This window comes from Alexandromys fortis, unplaced genomic scaffold (assembly GCF_014885135.2).
Source record: "Alexandromys fortis isolate MF-2015 unplaced genomic scaffold, M_Fortis_MF-2015_v1.1 scaffold_84, whole genome shotgun sequence".
Classification (NCBI taxonomy): domain Eukaryota; kingdom Metazoa; phylum Chordata; class Mammalia; order Rodentia; family Cricetidae; genus Alexandromys; species Alexandromys fortis.
Window position 1 is genome coordinate 4,381,157 of NW_026068017.1, and position 24,656 is coordinate 4,405,812.

Sequence of the window (24,656 nt, forward strand, 5' to 3'; positions counted from 1 at the left end):
AAAAAAAAAAAAAAAAAAAAAAAAAAAAAAAAAAAAAAAAAAAAAAAAAAAAGCAAACGACTATGACTCTCTACTGCGATTGAGATTGACTGCGTTTGGTGGCCCTAGCCTGACATCAGAGCCTGCTGCGTTACAAGCTTGGACAGTAAAGACTGCTCTTTCTGCCATCTGCTTCCTTCTCCCTCGGGAGTACTCCACTGAGTCACAACACCCCCTGGGGGAGGGGCCCAAGCTTTCACCTGTTTTCCCCTGCCAGTGACCGCAGCATTCCCACACCTCTGTCCAGGTTCCTGTCCTTCGAATGGCGGAGGGTGACACCATCTATGATTACTGCTGGTATTCTCAGATGTCCTCCGCCCAGCCAGACACCTCCTAGTAAGTGATGCACGTGATGTCCAGCATGGGCCCCTCATCATGCGTTCCCATCATCTCCTTACCCAGCCCACACACCCAGGTCCTTAGGCTGCCAGGGCTACTGGGAGGGCGCGGGAAGGTGCTCAGTGTGCCCTCCCGATGGAAGCCAAGAGGGCTGGGTGCCAGGCCTCAGTGTCCGTGTTTCTCTCAGTGTGGCCAGCAGCAGTCGGGAGAACCCGATTCACATCTGGGAAGCATTCACTGGAGAACTCCGGGCTTCCTTCCGCGCCTACAACCACCTGGTACCAACTTCCCTGCCCAGCCCCTGTGCTCACTGTAACCCCGCCTTCCTTTTCGGAAGGCAGCTGAAGCTCCGCAGGCCTGTTTGCAGCCCTCTCCTGCCCCTAGGATGAGCTGACAGCCGCCCACTCACTCTGCTTCTCGCCGGATGGTTCCCAACTCTTCTGTGGCTTCAACCGGACCGTGCGAGTCTTCTCCACGTCCAGGCCTGGTAGAGACTGCGAGGTGCGAGCCACGTTTGGTAAGCCTCGGAGGGGGAGGAGATGGAAGAGTGGCACCTGCGAGGGGGCTTTGTGAAGGAGCTGGGGCCACCTGTGGGATTCTTATCCTCCGTCCAAGCCGGGGAGGCACTTGCCAGCTGCAGAGGAGACACCCACTCTGGGCATGGAGGAAGTTCTCCCACAGTCAACCAGTTGGCTAGAAAGCTGGCTTAACTCCTAACCCATCCCTGCCTGTCAAATGCGTACTTGGTGCTCTCAAAACCTTGCTAATAGCTAGAAATTATTTTTATTTTATTCTTTTTTTTCAGTGCCTGGGATTGAACCCAGGGTCTTGTGTTAGGCAAGCGTTGTGCCACTAAACTTTATGGAACCGAAGGAGGAGGGAGTCCATTTCCTGTAGACCCATAGCTCTCCAGGCCTTCCAGGAGAAAGTGGGAGAGAAGCCGGGAGAGGGGGCCTGAGTGATCTGGGAAGCGTCAGAGAACTTCAGATGTGACAGACAGGGTGGGGGGATGAGTCCCTCCTGCATGTCAGCATTGTGGGTACAGAGGTACTGCAAACTGCCCTGTGCTAACTGCTCTCTTGTTTCTTCTCCAGCCAAAAAGCAAGGCCAGAGTGGCATCATCTCCTGTCTAGCCTTCAGCCCCTCCCAGTCCCTTTATGCCTGCGGCTCCTATGGCCGGACCATAGGCCTGTATGCCTGTGATGATGGTTCTCCTCTCGCCTTGCTGAGAGGCCACCAAGCGGGTGTCACCCACCTTTGCTTTCACCCCGATGGCAACCTCTTCTTCTCGGGAGCCCGAAAGGTATTGGTCAGAGCCCAAAGCCTATGGCTTGGCAGGAACCAATTTAGGGACTCAGGGAGGCTGAGTTGGAGGCAGGGGAGAGAGAATGAGAGAATCGGTGGGGGAGGAGAGGGGCACACTTTTGATCCCTGTTGTCCTCAGGATGCTGAACTTCTGTGCTGGGATCTGAGGCAGCCTGGCTATGTCCTGTGGTCTTTGAGTCGGGAAGTGAGCACCAATCAGCGCATCTACTTTGATGTGGACCCGTAAGTGGCTGTGGCTCCTTCCAGGTTCAAGGATATCTGACAGAGTCTGGCTGCATCCTAGGCCCCCGGGTAGGAATGGCTTCTACCCCCAGAGGGATGCGTCTACCCACAAGCTTCCCTTCCTTCCCAGGAGTGGGCAGTTTCTAGTGAGTGGCAACACCAATGGAGATGTCTCTGTGTGGGACATCCGGGGAGCTCTCAGTGACTGCAAGCTGGAATCTGTGATGACTTTTCAGCCCCAGAAGGACTGCACCAATGGAGTGAGGTCCTCAGTTTACTGGAGGAGCTGGGGTTGGGGAGGAAGGTGGATTCCCCCACTCCATGTAGTATTACCCTGACCTCGGTGCTGACAGATTGTTCTCTCTCCTCTAGCCTTCACCCCAGCTTGCCTCTGCTGGCTACTGCTTCTGGCCAGCGCATGTTTCCGGAGCCCACCAGTAGTGGGGATGAAGGCGAGCCAGAGCTGGATCTTCCCCTGCTGTCTCTATGCCACGCCCATCCTGAATGGCGGCTTCAGCTCTGGTGGTGTGGAGGGGGACCAGACCCCAGTAGCCCTGATGACCACCAAGATGAGAAGGGACAAGGAAGGACAGAGGGCTGTGGGGATGAGTTAATATAAAGATTTTGTATGATGATGGAGTCATTGTGTGTCTGTTTGGGTGGCACGTGACTGGCGGGAGTTTGGAGGGAGCGTCAGTAGGTTCCTTTGTCCAGCATCTGTGGGGTCTGGCATATTGTTCCCAAAACCAGGGGTTGAGAGGTGGGACCAAGCAGGAGCCAATGAGGTGCTGAGCATGGTGTGAAGTCAAGCAGGTGGGGGTGGGGCCTCATACCATTGACTAGATGGTTGCTAGGCAACTTGGTAAACTGAGGAGCAAACCTGTTTGAAATCTCACTCCTGAGGTGGCTGCACCGGGGGTCAGGGTGAGCTGGCCTGAGCAGGGGCGGCGGGAGCTCGGTGGCAGACAGTTGCGTGTGACTGTGAGAGACTAAGCAGACAGTGACAGCCAAGTCAGCGCTGATGGCTGCACACCGCACTGTTTACCGTCCTCCAGCTGCAGAGGGCAAGGGTGCAAGCAAGAACGCTGCCCCACTGCACCCTCTAGGCAGAGTCAAGGACACCCGTAAAGGAGTGAATGGAGAAACGCGGTGGCTTCCTGTTGGTCTCTAGAATGCAGCGCTGGGGCAATGGGCTTGCTCCTTCAGCAGCGGCACTCGGCGTGCCTCTCCATCCTCCCACCCCCCTCCTCACACACCTTGTCAAACACCCAGAATGGGAGTCTTTGAAGAGATGCTGTCAACGGGGGCCGTGGTGGGGACTTCAGTCAAAGGGAAAGGGGCTGCCTGTGGAGGATTGGGCAGGAAGGAGAGGAATGCCGCCCCTGCCGGGAGGTGCTGAAAGCCTTGCTTCTTACACCCAAGAAGGCAGCTCCTCCCTTCCCCCAGGATAATTGGAAACAGCCCTTCCTGTGGAGTACAGCTTTGGGGGTTATAGGTACCCCTTTTCCTCTCCCAGTCCCACTTCTCCCCATGATCACCTAAGAAGGGTCAAAATTTACTCCGTCTTCCACCTGATCCACAGAAAACAGCCAAGGGTCAGAGAAGCTGTGACAGAAGGGACCCTAAGAAAGGGGTTCAGAAGCCTAGGTTGTATTTTTGGTTTTTCCTAAACTCCCCGTGTGACCTTGGGCAAGTCACGGGGTACTCTCTGAGCCCGGGTAGCTCTGCCCCCTCCCACTTCGCACAGGTAGACCACCAACTTAGCTATATGCTCTATGAAGTGCTTGGCCTTCAAGGTTATCATTACCCTCTCCAGGCCGCACGGAAGCAGCGGTGTTTTGGGATGGAAGAGGAGCAGGCTGCGGGAGCAAAGGGGGAAGGTTTTTCGGGGCGGATAGGGCAAGAAGCTTTCTAGATGGTAGCGAGGAAGATTCCACCCGCTCGGGCAATCGGAGGGCAGGAAGGCAAGCAGAAACTCATCTAGAGACGGACACTGTGAGAGACAAAGGGGGCGTGAGAGCCCGCGCGGGGCAGCGAGGCGGGGTGGCGGACGGGAGGTGCGCGAGGTGAGGGAGGTGTGGGGGGCGTGGGCCGCGGGATGCGACGCCCGCTCCGACTGAGCTCCAGCTCCGGTTTTTCCCTCCACCATGCTCTCCCCCTCCCCGCCTCTCCTTTAACTCCCCCCTCCTGGGCTCGGGACTGGTTTCCTCCCTTAGCCTGCTGCCCTCAATCCCGGCGAGGCTGGGGCTCCGGCTCGGTGTCCCTTTCCTCGCTGCCTTGCCCGGCACCCCATGCCGCCCCCGCCCGGTCCTCGGCTCCCCATGTCCCCCACGTAGCCCGGCGCACAAATCCCGAGGTGCTGGCGCGTGGGCCGGGGGCGCTTAGGGCGCCTGCAGACGGCCCCTGCAAGGGTTCTTGTGGAGCTGAGCGCTCTGGAGCTCGGGCGCAGGCACAGCAGAAAAAAGGGTCCTTGTGGGAGCTGGGGGTGATTAGCTACCCACCAGGGTGACTGGGGCTCCACAGCGTGGTAGCCACCCCTGGGGGGTGAGAGACTTTGGGGGAGTTGGTGCCCCGCCCCCAGGCCTTGGTAGGGTCATGGGGACCCCCCATTTTGGGCCAGGGGGTGTGCAAGTCGGGGCCATACTGCTGCTAGGTTTTGCGGGGCTGGTGTCTGGACTCAGCCTGGAGCCTGTCTACTGGAACTCGGCAAATAAGAGGTGAGTGGCCTGGGACTGGGGAGACTTCAGCTCCCGTGGGTAAAGAATGTGGAAGCCTTGAGACTAAAGGGTTTGGATTCTGAGCTGGGAGGAGGCTGGCAAAAGGGTGCTGTAGCACTGAGGTGAGGTGACAGGTTACAAGACAGCAATGATCTTAGGAGCCAGACTCTGCGTCGCACAGAGCTGGATGTGGGCGGTGATACCGTGTGTCAGGAGTTTGGAGACCTCACAGGGGCAGAGAGAAAAAGTTCACGGGCAGCAAGAGGGCAGAGTAGGAGACCTGTGTCATCTGGGTTGAAGGGAGCCTGGTTAATGTCAGCTCTCAGGAGAGAGGTGCTGACTAGGTGCTGCTGAAGCACCGAGGGAAAGGGCAGGGATGCCCAGCTCCCAGGAGCACTCGGTGTTGGAGCTCACCATCCCAACTCGCCTTCCCAGCCAGAGGAGTAGTGAAGGATTTGTCAGTTAGAGTATATTCCTGTCTCCCTGGTTTGGAGGACTCTTTCTAGGGTGAGCCTTGAGCTTCCTCAAGCCCCTCTCTTTTCCCTCTTGCTGCTGGAGTCCCGAGGATACCATTGCCCTCTCCTGTTCTCCTGGCTGCAAACCTCCCATCAGGGACTCTTCCCTGGCATGCTTGCTTTGGGTTGAAAAGAGGCCAAGGGTCAGTCACACAGGGCAGACAGGACCTGTGGGAGGTCATCTAAGTGATTTGCCTCTGTGGTGTTTTTCATGACCATCAGCATGAGAGAGTTCTGTTTCTGAAACTTTCCACTTCCCTGGGGAGGCCGCGAGAGGTCTTGGCAGGGAGTGGGCTTCGGAGTTCACCAGGTACTTGGTCTAATCCTAGCTCTGCGGCTTGCCGCTGTGCAGCGTTAGGCACATGACTTAACCTTTCTGAGTTTGTGTCTTCAGTCCTCGCAGCTGTTAGGATTGGAGACGAGGTATTTGGACGTATTATGTGCTCATGAAAGGAGAGGTAGGAGCAGTTTTGTTTGTCTCCGTGTTTTGCTTTCTGGCCTCCCTGCCCTGTCCTAATCCTGGTATACCCTCTTCCTCCAATATCTTGGTAGGGGTAATCTCAGGCTCTCCCACCTGTCAGCAACTCCTAGCTGCAGCTTTGAGTAGCAGGTGTAGCTCGAGGGTATAAATTGGGGTATCCTGAGAGGGTTGAGAAAAGGCATTAGGGCGTCTGAGACTCTTTTGGGTGGTGGGTGGGAGCCTGGTCATTTGGGGTCTGGACAGCTGCTGGACAACAGTCTCCTGGGACTCAGTTTCTACTGTGGATGTAGGGCAGGGCTTGCAGTGGCGGGCAACTCGAGGCTGTGCTGGGCCCATGGGTTCCCTAGCTTATTGGCCAAGGATCTGTGCTGGGTTGTGTCAGCCATGGTCACAGAAGTCAACTACTTCAACTCCAAAGCAAGAGAGCACTTTCCTCAGAAAGTTTAAGCCCCAAGGTGGGATCAGGAAGGAGGCTGATCTGGGTGGTCGGCCCCTGTACATTGGTTCTCATCAGCCCCATTTTGATCAATGCCAAACTGGCATTTGCTTCGTGTCTCATTAACTGGCTAACTTGGGAAACTGGTCTGGATGCCCCCACGCCCCCCTCAACCTTTATCTTGCCCCTTTTGCCCTGAAATTCAGTGGTGGCCTGGAGGAGAGGGAGGTTCTACCCCCATGGTTGACTGCCATGGAATAGTGAAATCACCTGGGAGGGGTGGGCTGTGTGGTTCCAGAGAGGCCAGCTCCTTGGTAACTGGCATCCCGTTGCCATGGCAACGACACCGGCGATGGAGCGGGAGATGGCAGTGTGCATGTGGTGAGGGCGGGCTGAAGAGTGCATTTGGGCACACCAAGGGGCAGGAGACCTCTGAGCCTGGCCTCCTGCTGCTTCTGATGTGAGCTAGCAGGGCCCTTGGTGCCTGCGCCTACTAAACACAGGACTCAAACAAAGGCGATGGGTGGGAGCTAAGAATTGTTGTCCTGGAGGGTTGGGAGGGAGTGAGGGAAAGCTTTGGGTACCACACCCCTGACATTGCTTCCTTGTCTGCCTTGTCTTCCCTATAGGTTCCAGGCAGAGGGTGGTTATGTGCTGTACCCTCAGATTGGGGACCGGCTAGATCTACTTTGTCCCCGGGCCCGGCCTCCTGGGCCTCACTCCTCTCCCAGTTATGAGTTCTACAAGCTGTACCTGGTAGGGGGTGCCCAGGGTCGGCGCTGTGAGGCACCCCCTGCCCCAAACCTTCTTCTCACATGTGACCGGCCAGACCTGGACCTCCGCTTCACCATCAAGTTCCAGGAATACAGCCCTAACCTCTGGGGCCACGAGTTCCGATCTCACCACGATTACTACATAATTGGTACTGCCGGGCAGAGGGCAGGGCCAATAGAGAGTCCCGGGATGGAGGGCGAGGAAGGGAGGACCACTGGAATCCACCCCTGTGCATCTAGTAGTGTCCCTCCAGGGCATGGGAAGAGACCCGGCTAGACCTGGAGTGCTGACTTCTTTGCCTGCTCTTGTTCTCAGCCACGTCAGATGGGACCCGGGAAGGCCTGGAGAGCTTGCAGGGAGGTGTGTGCCTCACCCGAGGCATGAAGGTGCTTCTGCGTGTGGGACAAAGTGAGTGGGGACACCCGCTAGGAGCTGAAGGAGATTTAGGGAGTCCCTGTAAGTCAGCCCCCTTCTTTGTGTCTTCCCTGTCTTCAGGTCCCCGAGGAGGAGCTCTACCCCGAAAACCTGTGTCTGAGATGCCCATGGAGAGAGACCGAGGGGCGGCTCACAGCCTGGAGCCCGGGAAGGACAGCCTACCAGGTAGGAACCAGGAGCCAGTCACTGCCTCCTCTGCTCACAGACCCCCAGCTGCCCTGCTGTCCCCCCCTTCCGCCCTCCCTCTCCTGTTTTGGGGGCGGCGATACAGGAAAGAGGAGAGAGGATGGGAGGGTGGGAGGGAAGTGGAAGCCAAATGAGGAAAAGACTCAATTAGAACTAATTAGCCAAGTCAGTGCTTCAATCAGTGCTGTCAGAGAAGTGGGGGGACTACATGGCAGGGAGCTGTAGGCTGGACACCTGGATTTTGATCTGGGCCTGGGGGGAGGGAATGTGGGGTACCTAAAGGGCCTGGGCACTGCTGGGGAAGCCCATGATGGGGACCCCCAGGGCTGGGTGTATCCAAATATCCAGATGGTTCCTTCAGCCCCTACCCCTCTTTCCTCCTTCACCCCTTCCCTGCCAGGTGACCCCAACAGCAATGCAACCTCTCGGGGTGCTGAAGGCCCCCTGCCCCCTCCCAGCATGCCCGCAGTGGCTGGGGCAGCAGGGGGGCTGGCGCTGCTCTTGCTGGGCGTGGCAGGGGCTGGGGGTGCCATGTGTTGGCGGAGACGGCGGGCCAAGCCTTCGGAGAGTCGCCACCCTGGTCCTGGCTCCTTTGGGAGGGGAGGGTCTCTGGGCCTGGGTGGTGGAGGGGGGATGGGACCTCGGGAGGCTGAGCCTGGGGAGCTAGGGATAGCCCTGCGGGGTGGTGGGGCTGCAGATCCCCCCTTCTGCCCCCATTATGAGAAGGTGAGTGGTGACTACGGGCACCCTGTATACATTGTGCAGGATGGCCCTCCCCAGAGCCCTCCAAACATCTACTACAAGGTATGAGGGTTCCTCCCTCCTGGCTTTCCTCAATCCAGCCCTCCACGGGGTGCTCCTCCAGTTTAATTCATGGTATGAGGGACACCTGCGCCATAACCTTGGCCCCCCTTTGCCCCACCAGCTCCTCGGCTCCTCCTGGCTATCACCCTCTTCAGCAATTTTAGGATCCCTTAAGACTTGACCACACCTCTTCCTGCCCTCCCCCACCCTCTCTGGCTGTGGGCACCCTCTAGTCTCTGCCTCTTGGGGAAGGGGGTGCAGGCTCAGCCTCCTTTAATCACGACACAGGTGTCCTTGTTCCCTTGCCCACCCGGAGTAGGGGTGGGGCAGTCTGTCTTTTGGTTGGCACCTCTTTCTGCCTCTCACAGTTTCTCCTCTATCTCTTATTCTCTCTCCTGTCTCTAGGTCTGTTTTCCCCCTCTTCCCTAGCACCCTCCTCCTCCCATCTCCTTCACCCTCTTGGCTTCTTGTCCCGTGCCTCTCACGCGTGTCCTGGGTTGGGGCCTCAAAGCGTCTCTCCCCTCGGCTCTCGGCCCTTCCCAACTTTCCATATCAACTGCTCCCCTCAGTCCGCCCAAAGTGGGGGCTTTTGGGGGGAACATTGTGACTCCGGGCATGGGTACAGGGCCTCTTTCCCTGCCCTTCTGTGTCCTTACTCCAGCCATTTGGGGTGGTTGGGTCACAACTACTACCATGAGAAGAAGTGTCCTGTTATGTCCAGTGGGGACATTATGGCCTTGATCTGATGCCTGATGGGAAGTGATCAGATCAGATGATCTGATCAGATGGGAAGTGACTCGCTCCAGAAGAGAAGTGGCCAGGCCTGGACAGAAATGGCCTGGGAGGTGGCAGAAGGAGTAACAGCAGGAACTGGAAGTGCCTTCATCCAGGACAGGAAGTCGCCCTCCTGAAATAGGAAGTGGTCTGGCTGGAATTCCAAGTGGCTTAGTCTGGGGAGATGGTGGGGTGGGGGTGGGGCATGGAGAGTGGCTGGTTCTTACCCTGTGGAGAAGGAGCAGGAGGGACTTCCTGTTTTAGGAGGAAGCTGGAACTTACCACTGTGAGAGGACAAATGTGGACTGAGAATTTTCTAGGTTCTCAGTGGCACTTCCCAGGATCTCCCTTCCCTTGTGCTCTGTGCGATTTTTAGGACAGCTAAGATGACTGCCAGCTGCTGTGGCAGGCCCAGTTTGTCTTGTTCTCCCCTGACTGTACCCCAGTATAATCTCTGTTGGTCAACAGGACCCCCCCCAAGAACCCACATGTTCTCCCCAGTGACCAGATGGCTGTCTTGTTGATGCCTTTCTCCCTTCGAACCCAACACAGCACCTTCTTAGTGACCAAGAGGTGGTCTAGTGACTGGTCTAGCTGATGGCAGTTATTAGCACTGGTTGCTGTTTCCATAGTAACAAGCCTATACCTTTTCCTACTCTTTAGTGCACAATGGGCTGTTGCCTCAGTTTCCTCCCAGCTCAATTTTATTAGATCAAAGCTGCCCTTAGGCACCAAGTTGGCCACCTCAATCACCAACTGAAAAGGTTGCTTTGTCCACCAGAGGTCATTTCATCTCTCGGTGCTGTAGTTCCTAGCTCCTTCCAGGGAACAGGAAGTTGATATTGCCATGGGGGAGGTGGCGGGGTACGGCCGTCACCTCAATAGTTTTACTGTAAAAGGGAAATTTGAACAACAGAAAACAGAAAAAAAAAAAGAATAAAAAACTTTAAAAGTTGCTGAGAAGGCTGGAGATTGACTGATGGGGATCTGGGAATCTGGAAGGCAGCGTGGCTTCCATGCTTGGGGTCAGCAGAGGGTTGGTCCCATGGAACCAAGGGGCCTGGGGAAAGAAAACACTGGCTGGAGTGAAGTGGGAAGTTATGGAGAGGGAATCATGGTGGCCTGAGAAGGCCGAAGGAGGCAGCCACCTGTAGAGAGGGCCTGCTGGAACACTCAGATAATAGCAAGTGCCAGCACCGTTCACATGGACTGTGTCGGGGGTGGGCACCAAGCTATCAAGCTAAAGCAAAGCCCTGGGGAGAGGACACAAGTCACCGTTAGCATCACTGTGGTAAAAATGGTCTCGTGAAGGTCTGCTTCCTACCTCCCCTCCCCAAGGTACTTCTGACTTGGGAGTTTTGCTGTTGGGGACTAGTGTGACTGAAGGAATAGGGCTGAAAAGAAAATTGTAGAAAGATCACAGGGACCCGGGCATCAACTGTGGGGGCTTATATACCCAGCCCCAAGCTCTTCTCCCTGAAAAGCCCAGGTGCCCATCCCCCTAGACTCAACCCCATTCTCCAACCACAAAAGCTGCCATCAGGAGCATCACTGGGGCGAATCAGCGGGGGTCACAACCTCTGCCCTGGCTGCCCTCCCCTGACTTAAGGTTCCCTCCCACTGTCTCCCATCTGCCTGGAGGTCAAGGGGTCCCCCTTCCCCTCTGTTCACAGAGACCCCTACCCATCTCAGCAAGATGCCTGGGTCCTCTGAAGTATAGGTACGAAGGGAGGGGAGTTGAAAATTGGGATACCAGGTACTGGGCTGGGTGGAATTTCCTCTTGCCTTCTGAGTCCACACTGAACCTGCCCAAAGTGGGGAGGCTCGAGGGGCTTGGAAGGGCTGGTCCCTGGCCCTTAGTGGGGGTTGGTTGTCTTGGAAACATCCCCTTCTCTACACAATGGGAAGCCCCCCTCAGCCTCCCGCGTGGATGAAGCCGACAGCCCCATCGCTGGCTATCAGCCTCAGGGACTTGGCAACCGTCACTATGGCAACACAGAGCCCAGCAACAGGGCCCACTGAGAAAGGGAGGGGTCCAAGACTGGGGCAGGGCTGTGAGTGTGAGGGGACAAGGGTTCTGAGAGTCCCCTTGACACATCCAGAGGTGCAGGTGGATACAAGAGGGAAGAGAAGTGGAGATAAATAGTCTCTGTGACAAACATCTCACCAAAGCAGCCAAGACATCATAACACGCTGAGAGACAGGAAGACACCTGGGGACAGATGCACAGCTGGGGAGAGAAACAGCACAGACTGCACAGCGCCCTGGGACACACCCCCTCTGAGCACTGGCATCCACAGACCCCCTGCCAACCACCTGACATTCACAACACCTACAGCCTCTCACATGCGCAGTGACTTGCGTGTTGTTTTTTTAAGCTATTTGAAAATGCTGGTGACTTCCACATAGAACCACACATGCCATCTGTTGACTTTCTGGATACAAGTCCACAAACACACTCCCAGGGTAACAACCATGACAAGAATAGAGGGGCAGGAAGATACTCATTCGTCCATTTGTTCATTCAGTCACTCCACATCCTGGCTACTGTGTTCCAGGTGCCACTTCAGCGCCGTGTGCTAAGGCAGAGACCCTGCTTCATGAAGTCACATTTAATGCTTTTATGTCCCCCTACATAGTGCTAGTGCCAAACCTAGGGCCTTGGATATACATGGCAATTACTATACCACTGAGCCACACCCCCAGCCCTGAAGACTTTTTTGTTTAAAATTTTGAGAGCATTTTTGCCTGCATGTGTATATGTGCATCCTCTCTGTGTCCCATGCCCGGGGAGGTCACGAGGGCATCTAATGTCCTATAACTGGAGTCACGGCCAGTTGTTGAGCCTCATGGGGATGCTGGGAACCAAACCTGGATCCTCTGCAAAAGCAGTAAGTGCTCTCAGCCACTGAGACATCTCTCTAGCCTCCCTTCCGCCTTTATTTGAGATAGCATTTCACTCTGCCCAAGCTGCCTAGAGCTGTCTGTTGTCTGATTTTCAGACAGGGTCTTAGCCAGGTGATGGTGGCGCACACCACTAATCCCAGCACTTGAGAGGGAGAGGCAGGTGGGTCTCTGAGTTAAAGGCTAGTCTGGTCTGTGGAGTGAGTTTCAGGACAGCTAGGGCCACACAGAGAAACCCTGTCTTGAAAAACCTTCAAAATAAACAACACCCCCCACCACCACCCCGCAACACATATACACCAGCAGAGTTTTAATATATCAACCAGGATGGCCTGGAACTCAGAGGTCCACCTGCCTGTGCTTTCTGAATGCCGGGATTAAAGGGGTGCAGCTCCATGCCTGGCCTGTGTTTAGCTTTTGAAGTCTTTTCTTTCTTCCTTTCTTTCCTTCCTTCTTTCTTTCTTTCTTTCTTTCTTTCTTTCTTTCTTTTATTTTCTTTTTTTTTTCTGTGTAAACAGGGTTTCTCTGTGTAACAGAACCCTGGCTGTCCTGGAACTCGCTTTGTAAACTAGACTGCTCTCGAGCTCAGAGATCCACCTGCTTCTCTGCCTGGGATTAAAGACGTGTGCCACCACACCCAGACTGAAGTCCACATTTTGATGGGGAACAGCACATTGCAATTTTATCATGAAAACAGACGTCGAGTCTGAGATGGGAAGAGTTAGAAGCCAGCCTGGACTACAGGGTGGGCGAGGCTATAGGGTGGGTGAGACTACATGGTGGGCGTGGCTATAGAGTGGCAAACAAAACAAGATCAAACCATCAAAACCCAGAGTAACAGGGTAAACCTTTCAGTTTTGGAGGGTCCCTGTGAGACAGCCAGGAACTGCAATGGGAAAGGCCCACCAGGCAGAGGGAAGAACAGGCCCAAAGGAAGAGAAAAATTTGATGTGTTTGATAATAGTAAGGACATCTTCCTTATTTTTGTTCCAGGTAGTTCCTGTCTCTCCCTAGCCTCAGCCCAAGGGGCAGAAAGTCACTTCAAAAAGCTAGTCTAGTCATGAGTGGTGGCACACACACCTTTACTCTGAGCACTCAGGAGGCAGAGGCAGGTGGATCTCTGAGTTTGAGGCCAGCCTGGTCTACAGAGTGAGGTCTAGGACAGCCAGGGCTACACAGAGAAACCCTGTCTCAAACAAACAGGAAGGAAAGCAGAGCCGCTGACTAGCTTGTTCCTCCGTCTCCTCCCCTTTGTTTCCTGTGTGTGTTCAAATCCTGGGAGGACAGGGTGATGCTTGGAGTTTTTGGGAGCCCATGACACAAAATCCTGAGCAGGAAGCTGAGTGTGGTGGCAAGAGTTTATAATCCCAGCACTTGGAAGGTGGAGGAGGCTTGTGAGCTGGAGGCCAGTGTGCCCTATGAAGTGAAACCCTATCTCAAATAAGAAACAAGACAAAATAAAAACGAAATGAAAAAAGTCATGTCTAGAGTGGGCATGCAGAACAGAATTAAAAGAAGCAAGTAGGCTAGGGACCTCGATGTTAAAGCTGCCTTTCCCAATAGCATAAGATCAAGGGCATCCTGGGGGCTGAGCTGCCAAGATACAGGCTTTGCCATCCTTTGCAGCTTAAGGGATACAACTTTCACCCATTTGGGGCATGGCTTGTTTTGGAGAATACAGAAATGGGGTGAGGAGTTGCAATAGAAATTTCTCTTTAAAAATGTGTGTGTGTGGGGGGGAGCACGCATGCCATGATGTGTGTGTGTGGTGGGGAGCATGCATACGATGGTGTGTGTGTGGAGGGCAGAGACCAAGCTGCGGGAGCTGGTTCTTTCCTCCTGTCATGTGGGTCCCCAGAATGGGGCTCCAGGCTTTGCAGCAGGTGCCTTTACCCTGGTGAGCCAGCTCACCAGTCTGCAATACAAATACCTGGTGGAGAATGTTTGATGTTACAAGTGAGATTTAAGTTAGAATGAAGAAGGAGGGGGGGATTTCCTAAAGGGAAAGTGGGCACTTACAGACATGGGGCTCCCCCTTCCCAGAGAGAGGTTCAATGTCAGTGGGCAGGCTGGAAAAGGGGCTGCAGGGTGGTTTAGAGGTAGGGTGCTGGCTTGCCTGGGTCTAGAGCGGGTAGGTTAGGGGCTAGCAAGAAGACACTGTGGGTGCCAAGGGTCATGCATGGCAGGGCAGGTGAGGTGTGGAGGGAGTTCGAGGCCACCAGGTTTTAGGTACCTGTGGTTCTCATGAGGGAACCGAAGCAGTCCATTTTCTGGTTCTCCCTCTTCCCTGTCACCGTCAGGAACTCAGATCCCCCAATGGCACTGACTGGTGGGGTGGGGGCCCCCACGAGCAGCCTCGGGGGCAGCAGCTGGTGAGCCGGGAGGAATCTGTGTGCTCAGCAAACAGCAGCCTGAGTGCCCAAGGGCTGCCTCCTCCCTCATCAATCAGCCTTGGCCAAATGTCCCTGCATTCCCACCACCCCAAGGGGACTGGGGCTGGGCCAGGGTCCCCAGGGGAGTGAGAAGGGGATGGGTGTGGGGAGCTGGGGTGGGGCTTAGGGTTTCCACCCATTGGCCTGTGTTCTCTTTGGAAGCCCTCAATTCTTCAGGTCTTGGAAAGACTCTTGCCTGGCCCCTGCCACTGTGGGGGCATCAACTACAAATCACCTGTGGGGGGCTGCTGGTGGAGAAAAGGGGAGAGGGATGAGCTGGGGTTATAGAGGAACCCGCTCTAGTTCTCACGGGACTAGCCCAGGGATGGTCAGCAGGGAGGTTGCTGGCACAGAGACCCCGTCTCCCAGACTGGCCTCTTTCCTGATGGATGCTCTGGTCATCCAGTGGAGACTCCGACCCCCTGAACATCTGTCTTCCCACCTTCTCAGCACCCAAACCTCATGCCCTGCTTCCTACTAAGATCTAGAGGTATAGCACCCCACTTCACCCCAAACTTGCTATTACCCACTGGGGACTGTGACTTGTAGATCTTAGCCTCTGGCTCCCTCTCCCCCTCAGCCCTTACTCCCCTCAGGGACCCAGGCGTCCTGCCCACTCCCTTCACCATAGCAACCATTCTTCTTGGAGTTGCTTAAGACTTTAATATCATTTCATTAAGTCAGTAAGTTCAGGGAAGGTTGGGAGTACAAAGGGACAAGGAGTGGGCCAAAACGGACCAAGGTAGGGGGGAAGACAGGAAGAGGCCCCTCTTCTCCGTGGAGATGGCTCTGAGAAATCAAATATTGACAGTGAGAGAGCAGGCCTTATTAAATCTGGGGCAGGGGTGTGTGGGGGTAGCTGTGGGAATGGCCGGATGCCTGGGTTCCGGGGTTGATGCAGGTTCTGGGAGGAGAGAAACCGATAGTTGGAAGGATGCACTCAGGATAAGGGACTCTAAGGTACAAATGGTCAGTCCCTATCCTGGATGTGCTTGGGCTTGCCACTCTGTCTCAGCTGTCCCCCAGAGCCCCTAGGGACAAGTCCCCCATCACAGCTGTGGCTGCCCCTTCATCCTTCCCTCTACCTCCACCTCTGTTGATGAGCTTCGGCAGCGTTTAATCGGATTGAGCAGTAATTAGCAAAGCAAGATGTTTGATTACCTCTTTAGCATAATGTGGGGGGCTGGGATCCCTAGGCACAGCCACAGTAGCAGGGGAGTCAGAAGAGAAAAAGGGTCTATGCAAAGTTCCTTTCCCTGAGGGATTTGTGAACCTGCCCTTGAGGCTCCCCACCCTAAGCCTCCCCACAAATTCCCAGTCCTTTGGGACTTTTCCCTTGGGATTCTGGCCAGCCACATCACCTCTCTCTGCCATCTGGTTGGAAGATTACCTATGTGTTCTAGCTCAGCCCCGTGTTCGGCGCAGCTGGTTTTAGGGTGTGGCAAGGCCTCTTTCCTTCAGCCCATACTTCAGCAACAGGAGTCTGGGCTGGGCCGGAAGACCACACGAATCAGAGCCCAGACAGAAACCCATCTTCAGGATAATTGTGGTAGCCAGATGTGGTGGCACACCCCTGTAATTCTAGCACCCAGAAGGCAGATGCAGGATTAAATGTTTGGGAGTTTGAGGCCAGCTTGAGCGAATGGCGAAGGCGGTGGCGTGTGTAACGGAGGAATTGTCAATTATGGAATGATGGTGGGTCGGGTTAGGATGTGGATAAATACATTGGCCTTCAGGAGCACGAGGGACTGCCACTTCCGGCAGGACTAGACTGGCAAAATGAGACCTGTCAGGTGTGAAAATGGGGGGAACTGGGGTGCCAGCTTCTCTTTCCATCCAGCAAAGAAAATGTCATCAATTTAGCTCCTCATGGAAATGCAATCAGTGGGCCCGCTGCTGGCTTTGTCTTAATTAGGCACTATTGATGGAAGCAGGGAGGGCGCCTCCCTATTCCCATGATTCTGCTTCCTCGCGGCATTTCCCACGTCTCCCTAAAGCGTCTCGCGACCCCGGCCACAGCTGTTTTTTTACGCCTTCCAGCCACCAGGACGCATGGCGCCCCCTAGCACCCGCTCAGGTCTGCCCCTCCAGCGCTCTCCAGACGGCGCTGGGACGCAGCCTTTGTTCCTATGGAGAGCAAAGCTCCTCCCCGGCAGGGTCACCTTCCCCGGGGAGTCCCGCCTCTTGTTCGCCCCCCAAACCAGCCACGCTTTTAAAAGCCAATCCTCAGATTCAAAAAAATTCCAGTTCCAGCCTTCACCCGTTTCCCCCGCCCCGTGCCTCCCAGCAACCCTAGACCCCAATCCGGGCTAAGAAGCGGGAGCAGCAGGAGGGCAGGGGTGCTCCAGCCCCGGTTTTTCCCCTGGACCCAGCTGCAGCCCTGGCTGCCTGGAAATCCTGGAGAGCTTTCTAGAAGGCGAACGAGCCTCACAGGCGAGACCCCGAGCGCCACCTGCTGGACCCGTGCAGGCCGGAGCCCATACACCTGGGGCCAGGGTCGGGCGTTTGGGTCCCCCGTCTTTTCCACGTCCTGCGAGACGGTGCCACATTGTTTTCAGTCCCAGCCCTTCCAGCTTAGTCTTCAAATCCAGCCCGGAGCCGTACCCCGCACCTTCGGCCCCCAGATTTAGTAGCTGTCGAAACCCCTAGGCACCCTTGCCCTATAGTCTCAGGTCCACGCGGGAAAGACTCTCGTGGGGTGGGGCCGCAGAGCAGTGCGCCTGCGCAGTGCCCGCAGGTTCCGCAGACCCACCACTTACGCTCCCTGCCCCGGGTTGCCATGGCGACGCGTGCAAGCAGGCGCGGGCTCGGGAGGGCCACGCGGGGCAGCTTCTTGGTTGGTGTCACCCAACCGTCGGTCTAGGGAGGAAAGGGTCGGCGTTGTGAGGTGTGTGTCGGGGCAGAGGGAAGGAAAGAATGCTGGGGAGAAGGGGCAGCTGTAGGGCAGGAGCAGCAGCTGTGGAGGAAGCAGGAACTGGGACAGAGAGGGCATGGGAAGGGACATCTGGTGGGGCAAGAGGAAGAGGAGCAGTTAGGGGAAAAATCAAGATGGGGCAGTTGTGTGAGGGAGATACTGCCAACTGGTGACCAGTTTGGGGAGCGGGCGGGCCCTGAAGTATTTTTTTAGCAACCCCAGGGAGTCCCGGACTGGGACAGTTCTTCCTCATGCCTGTAGTGTGGGCCCCACTATGATGTCTCCCGAGGCTCCAGTTTGAGGCTCTGCAGAGCTAGACGTTTCCCCTGAGGCTGATGAAGGAAGCCGCATTCTTGTAGTTGGTTTTATTGATTTGTTGGCCTAACGGAACGGTTTTCCTTGGAGCAAAGTACAAATGCTTCAAGTTTGAAATTCATAACCCATGATCAATGCCTGTGGCAGCCTGTGGGGATGAGGAGGGGAAGCCACAGGTGGCTGCCAGGCTCTCGCTGAAGGAAGAGGGAGTGCCCAGGATGCTGAAGTGTGTTCCTGGGGATTCTGGGTCCTGCCAGGCTTGCTCCCCCCCACCCTTTTATTTGAGCACCGACAGGGTCTTTCTCGTGTCCTCAATTCCTAGTCTGAAATTCATTATTTGGGTGACTTTTGCTCTGTCTTGGTCCCAGACTGTTCTCAAGGACTTTTGGAACCTAGTGACCCTGCTGTTCTGTACTTGGTGTAGACTTAACTGACTGGGCTTAAGAATTCACAGTACACACAAAACAGGATCCCCACCCCTTAGGAGTTAAAAACTAAAGCATCTTGTGCAAATGCTGTTCTTTGTTTCAGGCTGTGGAGATTTTAGTGTGGGTAGGAGGAGCGCTTTTCTATTTAAATAGGGAGGAAAGGCGGTACCAAGGAAGGTCGTCTGGGTTTGAGTCAGTGCCTTGACCCAGTGACAAGGACGATGGGTGGGAACTGTGGGGTCCCTATTCCCACTTCATGGGCCTTCTCTTATTCAGGATCCTGTAAGGTGGTGTGGCTGAAGGTTTGGGTGAACATACCTCAGCTTTGTTCCTGATGATTGAACACTTCCCATACTCCTCATTAGCGGGGTGTTTGTTATCTTAAAAAAAAGATTTATTTTAGTTTACGTATGCACATTTATATGCAAACATGCATGTGGGTACCGGGGATTGAACTCAGGTCATCAGTCTTGTTGGCAAGCACCTTTTCTTACTGAACCATCTGACCTGTCCCAGGCTTTGATTTTTAATCTGATTCTTTGGAGAAATTTTGGTTATCCCAGGGAAAAAAAGCAAGGACTCCATGGTCCCGCTCCCTTTTTTTAATTCAGTGCTTGGAGTCTAACCCTGGCCTTGCACATTTTAGGCAAGCACTTTACCATAACCCACAGCCTCGAGGTTCTGTTGGCATTTTAGGCAAGCACTTTACCGTAACCCACAGCCTTGAGGTTCTGTTGGGTATAGGCCCTGAGTGCATAGCAGGGTGTCGGTGTCCCCAGAAAAGATGATCATCTTGGGTGTCTCACTCGGTCTCTGAATCCAAAAGTGACAGTGTCTATTGGGAGGCTGGATTAGGGTGTATATGGGGGGTGGACTTGTGGCACCCATGTACCTGCAGGTTTTGCCTTCAAGATGTCTAGCAAAACTGAGAAGAAGCGAAAAGCGGGTGGCCGGGGAGGTGCCCGGGCAGGCCGAGCTGGCCGAACTGTTCAATCTGCTGTGCCCACGGGAGCTGCTGAGGCTGCCCTGCTCTCTACTGACCCGGAGCCAGAGCCCGAGCCCACCAAGGAGGAGTCTGGTGAGTATTTGCTGTAGCAGAAGGTACTTAGAAATGCAGGACAGGGAAGACTGGAGAGGCTTCTCGAAGAGACAAGGCCTCTCTGTGTAGCTCTGGGTAGTGTCAAACTAGCCATGTAGACCAGGCAGGCCTGGAGCTCAACAGAGATCTTCCCGTCTTTGCCTTACACATCCTGGCATTAAAGGTGAGCACCACCATGCCCAACTCAGGAGTGTCTTGGGGCTGGGGAGCAGGACCAAGAAGCAGGCTAATGTGACATTGTATCTTAAGACTTCAGCAGAACCTCTGCCCTACTCATTTCTGTTTATTCTTTCCTTTTTATATGTGCACGTGTCTCCTTCCTGGCCAGCCTCCTATTTATTCTGTCTTAAATTTCCCATCAGCGTACCAGGAGTTCACCAGCCAATGCTTTCTCTAGCCTCTTCCTCATTTCAAGTGTTCTGGCTGTTCCCACCCCACTGTAGAGGGTTTGATCTCTTCCTTTTTCCTATTTTCACCCTGGGTGGCAAAACAAATAGTGTTTTTCTTCCATTAAGCCCATCACCATGGAGACCCAGCCTGCTTTGCCACCCTTTGAATCCTAAGCCCGGCTGACGCCTTCCACCATCTGTTGAAAGCTCCTGTGTTTTCTTCCTCATCTTGGCAGAGACTTGGTGGATTGTGGAGGTTCAGGTTCAGGGTGACAGGAAAAGAAGCCTACATGGAGGGAACAAAGAGCTTAAATAGGCTGCCTCTCGTGGATTTGCTCCTGGAGCCAGTGTGGTTGGAGGGCTTGGGGGGCTTGGTTGCCGCCAATCGTCTTCCCTTCAGATCTCTGTCCAAGGGACATGAGACAGCGAGCCAGGTGTAGCCCTTACCTTTTGAATGGGGTTCGCTGATGTCGTTAGTATCCTGTAAGGAAAGAGAATCTTTGGCTTGTTTTTTTTTACATTTATTTAATAATGATGATGATGATTTTATTATATGTATGAGGGTCTTGCTTGCATGTTTGTCTGAGCATATCACATGTGTGTCTTGTGCCTGAGGAGGCCAGGACATCGGATCCCTGGAACTCGAATACAGACTGTGAGCCCCCATGTGGCTGCTGAAACCAAACCTAAGTTCTCTGGAAGAGCAGCCAATGCTCTTAACTCCTTGAGTAATCACTCCAGCCCCTCTTTATTATACTATTTATTCTGTATTTAGTGTGTTGTGTGCCTGCGCATGTCACGGTGAATATGTAGAGGCCAGAGGACAGCTTGTGGGCCTTGATTCTTCCCTCCTGCAGCGTGGGTTCTAGGGATCAAACTCAAGTCCTCAAGTTTGGTGCCAAGCACCCTTATCTGCTGATCCGTTTCCCTACCCCCTCTTCCTCCAGTGTTAAGGGTCGAGTCCAAGGCCTCATACATGTCAGGCAATTGCTCTACCACTGAGCTATATTGCCAGCTAGTATCCTCTGTACTGGAACTAGACTTGGGGCTGTGGGCATGCTAGCCCCGCCCCCTCACACACACTGAGGTGGGGGTTTTCCCAGCAGGGCTTTGAACTCTATCTTTCTTTTTCAGTCTCCCAGATTCTGGGACTATAGATCCGAGCCACCATTCCTAGATCCTTACTAGTATTAATATTGGTGGTTAAGAGATTGAGCGCAGGTCTAGGGGAAAGGCCCAAGAACCCCCTCTAGGCTCTAGCGTTACAGACGAGTGCAGTGATATCGTCTCTGATGGGTCATGTGCTCAGTTAAAAGCAGTTTAAATTTGGCTGGCTCCATGAAGCCTGCTACCAGGGGAGCCAGGGGAGGCAGCAGGGAAGGTGTGGTTTGGAGAAAATCTGAGAAACAAAGGGGAAATACTTCAAAATGGATGCACCAGCCTCCAGACACCACAGAAAACTTCTCTCTTTTTTAAAAAACTTTTTTCCTTTCTTTTTAATGTTTGTTTTGAAACAGGGTCTCTATATGTAGTCCTGCCTGTCCTGGAGCTTGCTGTGTAGACCAGGCTGGTCTTGAAGGAACAAGAGATCCACCTGCTGGGATTAAAGACATGCACTGTCATACCTGGCTGTTAAAAGCTTTTACCTGTTAAAAAAATTATTTTTTAAAGGCTTTTAATTGTGAGTGTGTGTGTGTTTGTGCACACGAGTACGGTGTCAGAGGAAGCAGAGAGAGTGCCTTAGTCTCTGGAGTCGGAGGCATAGGTAGTTGTAAGCCATTTTATGTGCGTGCTGGGAACTTGGGTCCTCTTCGAGAGCAGTTTATTTTCTTAACCCCTGAGACATTTCTTTAGATTCCCTTGCTTTAAAAAAAAATGACATCTATTTACATATGTGTGTTGTATGTGTGTATTTGTATATGTGTGTGCATACATGGGTGTGGAGGCCAGAGGTCGACAACATTGGGTGTCATGCTCAATCACTCTCTTGTTCTGCTTCTTCTTATTAATATTTCAGACAAGATCTCTCAGTGAACCTGTGGCTTGCTGGTTGGCTAGACTGGCTGTCTAGCAAGCCCTAGGGATGCTTTCATCTCTGCTTCCCCAACAATGGAGTTCTAAGGGTGCACACCCAGCTGTTCACATGGGTGCTGGAGATCCAAGCACAGGTTTGCACAGAAAACTCTTCCCTGACCGAATCCTCTCCAGCTCCCTGACAGCCTTTTTATATTATAGTGCAGGCAGGGCTGGAGAGATGGTTCAGAGATTACGGGCTTGTACTGATCTTGCAGAGGACCTGGGTTCAGTTCCTTGTACTAAGTCAGGTGACTCCCAATTGCCTGTAACTCTGGCTCCAGGGCATCAGCTCTCTTCTGGACTGTAAGGATACATTCTTAGGCACATGTGCACACACACACACATACACACACACACACACACACACACACACAATCTTAAAAATAAATTTCCTGGCTAGAAAGATGGGTCAGTAGTTAAGAGCATTGACTGGGTTTGATTCCCAGCAACCACATGGTGTTTCACAACTGTAACTCCAGTTTCAGGGGATCTGATGACTTCTCTCCTCCATAGCCACCAGGTATACATGTAGTACACAGACATACATTCCGGCAAGATACCCACACACATAAAATAATAATAAATAAATAAAATTTAGAAATTAAGTTCTCCTCTTTATGGTACTGGGAGTTGAACCCTGGGCGTGGGCACACATTCTACCTTTGAGCCACACCCTGAACCCTCATGTCCTTTCCTTAGGTTTCCTTCAGTAATAGGAAAATTCTAGTCAGGTTTATAGTTGCTTTTCTGTATGTCTGAAAAGCTCTAACGAGGAACAGGGAAGATGGCTCGGAGGTTAAAGGCAGTTGCCTCCAAGCCTGGTGACCCGAGTTCACCTTTGGGACACATGGCAGAAGGCAAGAAGTGACTCCTAAAAGCTGTCCCCTGACTGTCATGCACACTGTGGCACCCTTGTGCCTGCCCCCACCCCTACGCAAATAATGTATTTTTAAAAAACTCCTCAAATCTGTAACTTGCCAATTCCCAACCCTATAAAGTCTGGCATCTAAACTTACTTGGTGGTGAAGCCTAACCTAGACTGACTCAAAGGTATTTATGATCTGTTCAAGCCACTTAGTTTACATAGTCAGATATTTTACTACAGAAATACAGTAATAAAAGTTTGGTTATTAAATATTGTTCTGGAACTATCTGGAATGGCAGTCAGGGATTCCATACCAACCATGTTGCATTACTTTTGTAGGCCAACTTGGCCTTCAACCTTCTGTGTAGCCAAAGTTGACCTTCAAGTTCTGATCCCCCTGCCTCCACCTTCTGAGTATTGGGGTTATAGAAATGCGCCAACTGAAGATTAAACCCAGGGGTTCATACATGCTACTACGCAGGCACTCTGCCAACTTAGCTGCATCCCCCAGCCCCTGTGTTACATACTATTTTACATTTTTAAATCTTTTTTGTTTTGTTTTTGAAAACAGAGTTTCTCTATGTAACTGCCCTGGCTGTCCTGGAACTAACTCTGTAGACCAGGCTGGCCTCGAGCACACAGAGATCCATCTGCCTCTGCCTCTCAAGTGCTGGGATTAAAGCTACCACACCCAGCAGCACTATGATTGTTGTTGTTGTTGTTGTTTATTTGTATGGATGTGTGCTGTGTTCCTGCGTGTGTCGTGGCACCTGTGTACAGAGCCGTTCTCTCCTCTTTCAGTGTGGGCTCCTGGGATTGGACTTGGGCTTTAGACTCAGTGGGCAAGTGCGTTTAGCTACTGGGTTATCTTGCCTGCACCAGCATTTTTTTTAAAGATATTTATTTTATTTTCAATGTGTATATGTGTGTGCATCTGTGTATGGGTATTGTTCATGTGTATACATATGCCTGAGGAGACCAGAGGCATAGAAAGTTACAGGCAGCTGTGAGCCATCTAACATGTGTGCTGGACATCAAACACCGCAAGAGAAGTATGTGCTCATATATATATATAGGCAGGGTTTCATTATGTGGTCCTGGCTGGTTTGGAACTCACTGTGTGGACCGGCTGGCCTTGAACCCACAGAGATTTACCTGTCTGTCCCTGCCTCCCGAGTGCTAGTGTGCATGTTTTTAAGATGATAGTATGAGGCTCAGGCTGGCCCTGAGCTGCTTCTCCTACCTCCGCTCTCTCCGCTGGGAATATGTAACTGTGGGCACCACCATTCCTGGGTTTCTTACAGCAATTTTAAAATCAAACATGTTAATAGAGCACAATCCAAAGATACACTCATTTGATACTTACATGCCGAGGATCGATGCCAGGAAAATATTAAGGTCTTTGTTTTCCATAATTAAACCATTATGTTTTTACAAGAACAGAAAACTTCGTGTGTATAGTAAAAATCCTGCAATTCATAACATACAATATTCTCCAATCTGAGGTGTCTCACGCAGTGTTTGTTGGCAACGTGTTGGCGGTACGTGCAGCGTGGTGTGTGTGTGTGTGTGTGTGTGTGTGTGTGTGTGTATGTGTTTAGGATCAAGGCTGCAGTGAGCCTGCAGGATACAGCATGGGCAGTGGGTGACGGCCGTCGGATGCACCTTGGGTTCATTGTGTATTTGATTTTCTAAGTTTTCAAGAGAAAACTTATTATATTTCATTTTTATTTATTTGTTCTCTGTGTGTGCATGTGGTGTGCATGTGCCACAGTGCGGGAGTGAGGGCAGAGGACAAGTTGTTGGAGCCAGTTCTCTCCTTCCACCATGTGGAGCCCAGAGATGAAACTCGGAGCACCGGTGGTGACATGGACCTGTACCCGCCAAGCCCTCTTGCTGACCGTTAAATTAATTTTGATCAGAAACCTTTTCCTGTTGCCCCATCTTCTGTTATGCAACCCCACATGGGGTTGCAACCCACGGTCAAGAGCCTGGACCCTAAAACATACAACCCACTGGTTTTTGACATATTTAAAAGCTGTACAACCAACCATCAGTACTGTCCAATTTTAGAACAGTTCGGCCTCCAGAAAGAAAGCCACTTAAGCACCTTGATAAATCAGTGCCAGGAGACTCCTGAATCTTTTCTGCTTTTTTCCCCCTGTGAGTGTATATGTGTGTTTGTG

General features: G+C 53.0%; 3 protein-coding genes across 4 annotated transcripts in view; all 3 read left to right on the forward strand.

Annotated features, from left to right (window-relative positions):
* Wrap53 (WD repeat containing antisense to TP53) overlaps positions 1–2,558 on the forward strand; it is a 16,686-nt gene extending 14,128 nt beyond the window's left edge. The window contains exons 4-10 of one of the 2 annotated variants that reach the window (XM_050162527.1): positions 287–375; positions 566–656; positions 763–895; positions 1,473–1,681; positions 1,823–1,926; positions 2,057–2,186; positions 2,299–2,558. In XM_050162527.1, coding sequence (XP_050018484.1) covers positions 287–375; positions 566–656; positions 763–895; positions 1,473–1,681; positions 1,823–1,926; positions 2,057–2,186; positions 2,299–2,367 — 825 coding nt within the window. In that variant the 3' untranslated portion in view covers positions 2,368–2,558. Of the gene's footprint in view, positions 1–286; positions 376–565; positions 657–762; positions 896–1,472; positions 1,682–1,822; positions 1,927–2,056; positions 2,192–2,298 lie in introns of both variants that reach the window. The other variant, XM_050162526.1, reaches the window with a different exon arrangement.
* A 1,433-nt stretch (positions 2,559–3,991) lies between these two features.
* On the forward strand, positions 3,992–8,412 carry Efnb3 (ephrin B3). Its single transcript, XM_050162537.1, has 5 exons — positions 3,992–4,643; positions 6,705–6,997; positions 7,165–7,257; positions 7,345–7,449; positions 7,871–8,412. The coding sequence occupies exons 1-5, from the start codon at positions 4,522–4,524 to the stop codon at positions 8,278–8,280; spliced, it is 1,023 nt and encodes a 340-aa protein (XP_050018494.1). The 5' UTR covers positions 3,992–4,521; the 3' UTR covers positions 8,281–8,412.
* An 8,764-nt stretch (positions 8,413–17,176) lies between these two features.
* Positions 17,177–24,656, forward strand: part of Dnah2 (dynein axonemal heavy chain 2) — a 128,432-nt gene continuing 120,952 nt past the window's right edge. Inside the window, 2 exon segments of the mRNA XM_050162494.1 lie at positions 17,177–17,271; positions 18,940–19,119. Of these exon segments, the coding sequence (XP_050018451.1) occupies positions 18,954–19,119 (166 nt within the window). The 5' untranslated portion in view covers positions 17,177–17,271; positions 18,940–18,953.

What these genes read in the sequence shown, in the direction of transcription:
- Efnb3 (XM_050162537.1), top strand. Translation starts at nt 4,522, where the DNA reads ATGGGGACCCCCCATTTTGGGCCAGGGGGTGTGCAAGTCGGGGCCATA. An exon ending in TGGAACTCGGCAAATAAGAG is followed by an intron (nt 4,644 to 6,704) that starts GTGAGTGGCCTG and finishes TCTTCCCTATAG; the next exon opens with GTTCCAGGCAGAGGGTGGTT. An exon ending in CGGGAAGGACAGCCTACCAG is followed by an intron (nt 7,450 to 7,870) that starts GTAGGAACCAGG and finishes CTTCCCTGCCAG; the next exon opens with GTGACCCCAACAGCAATGCA.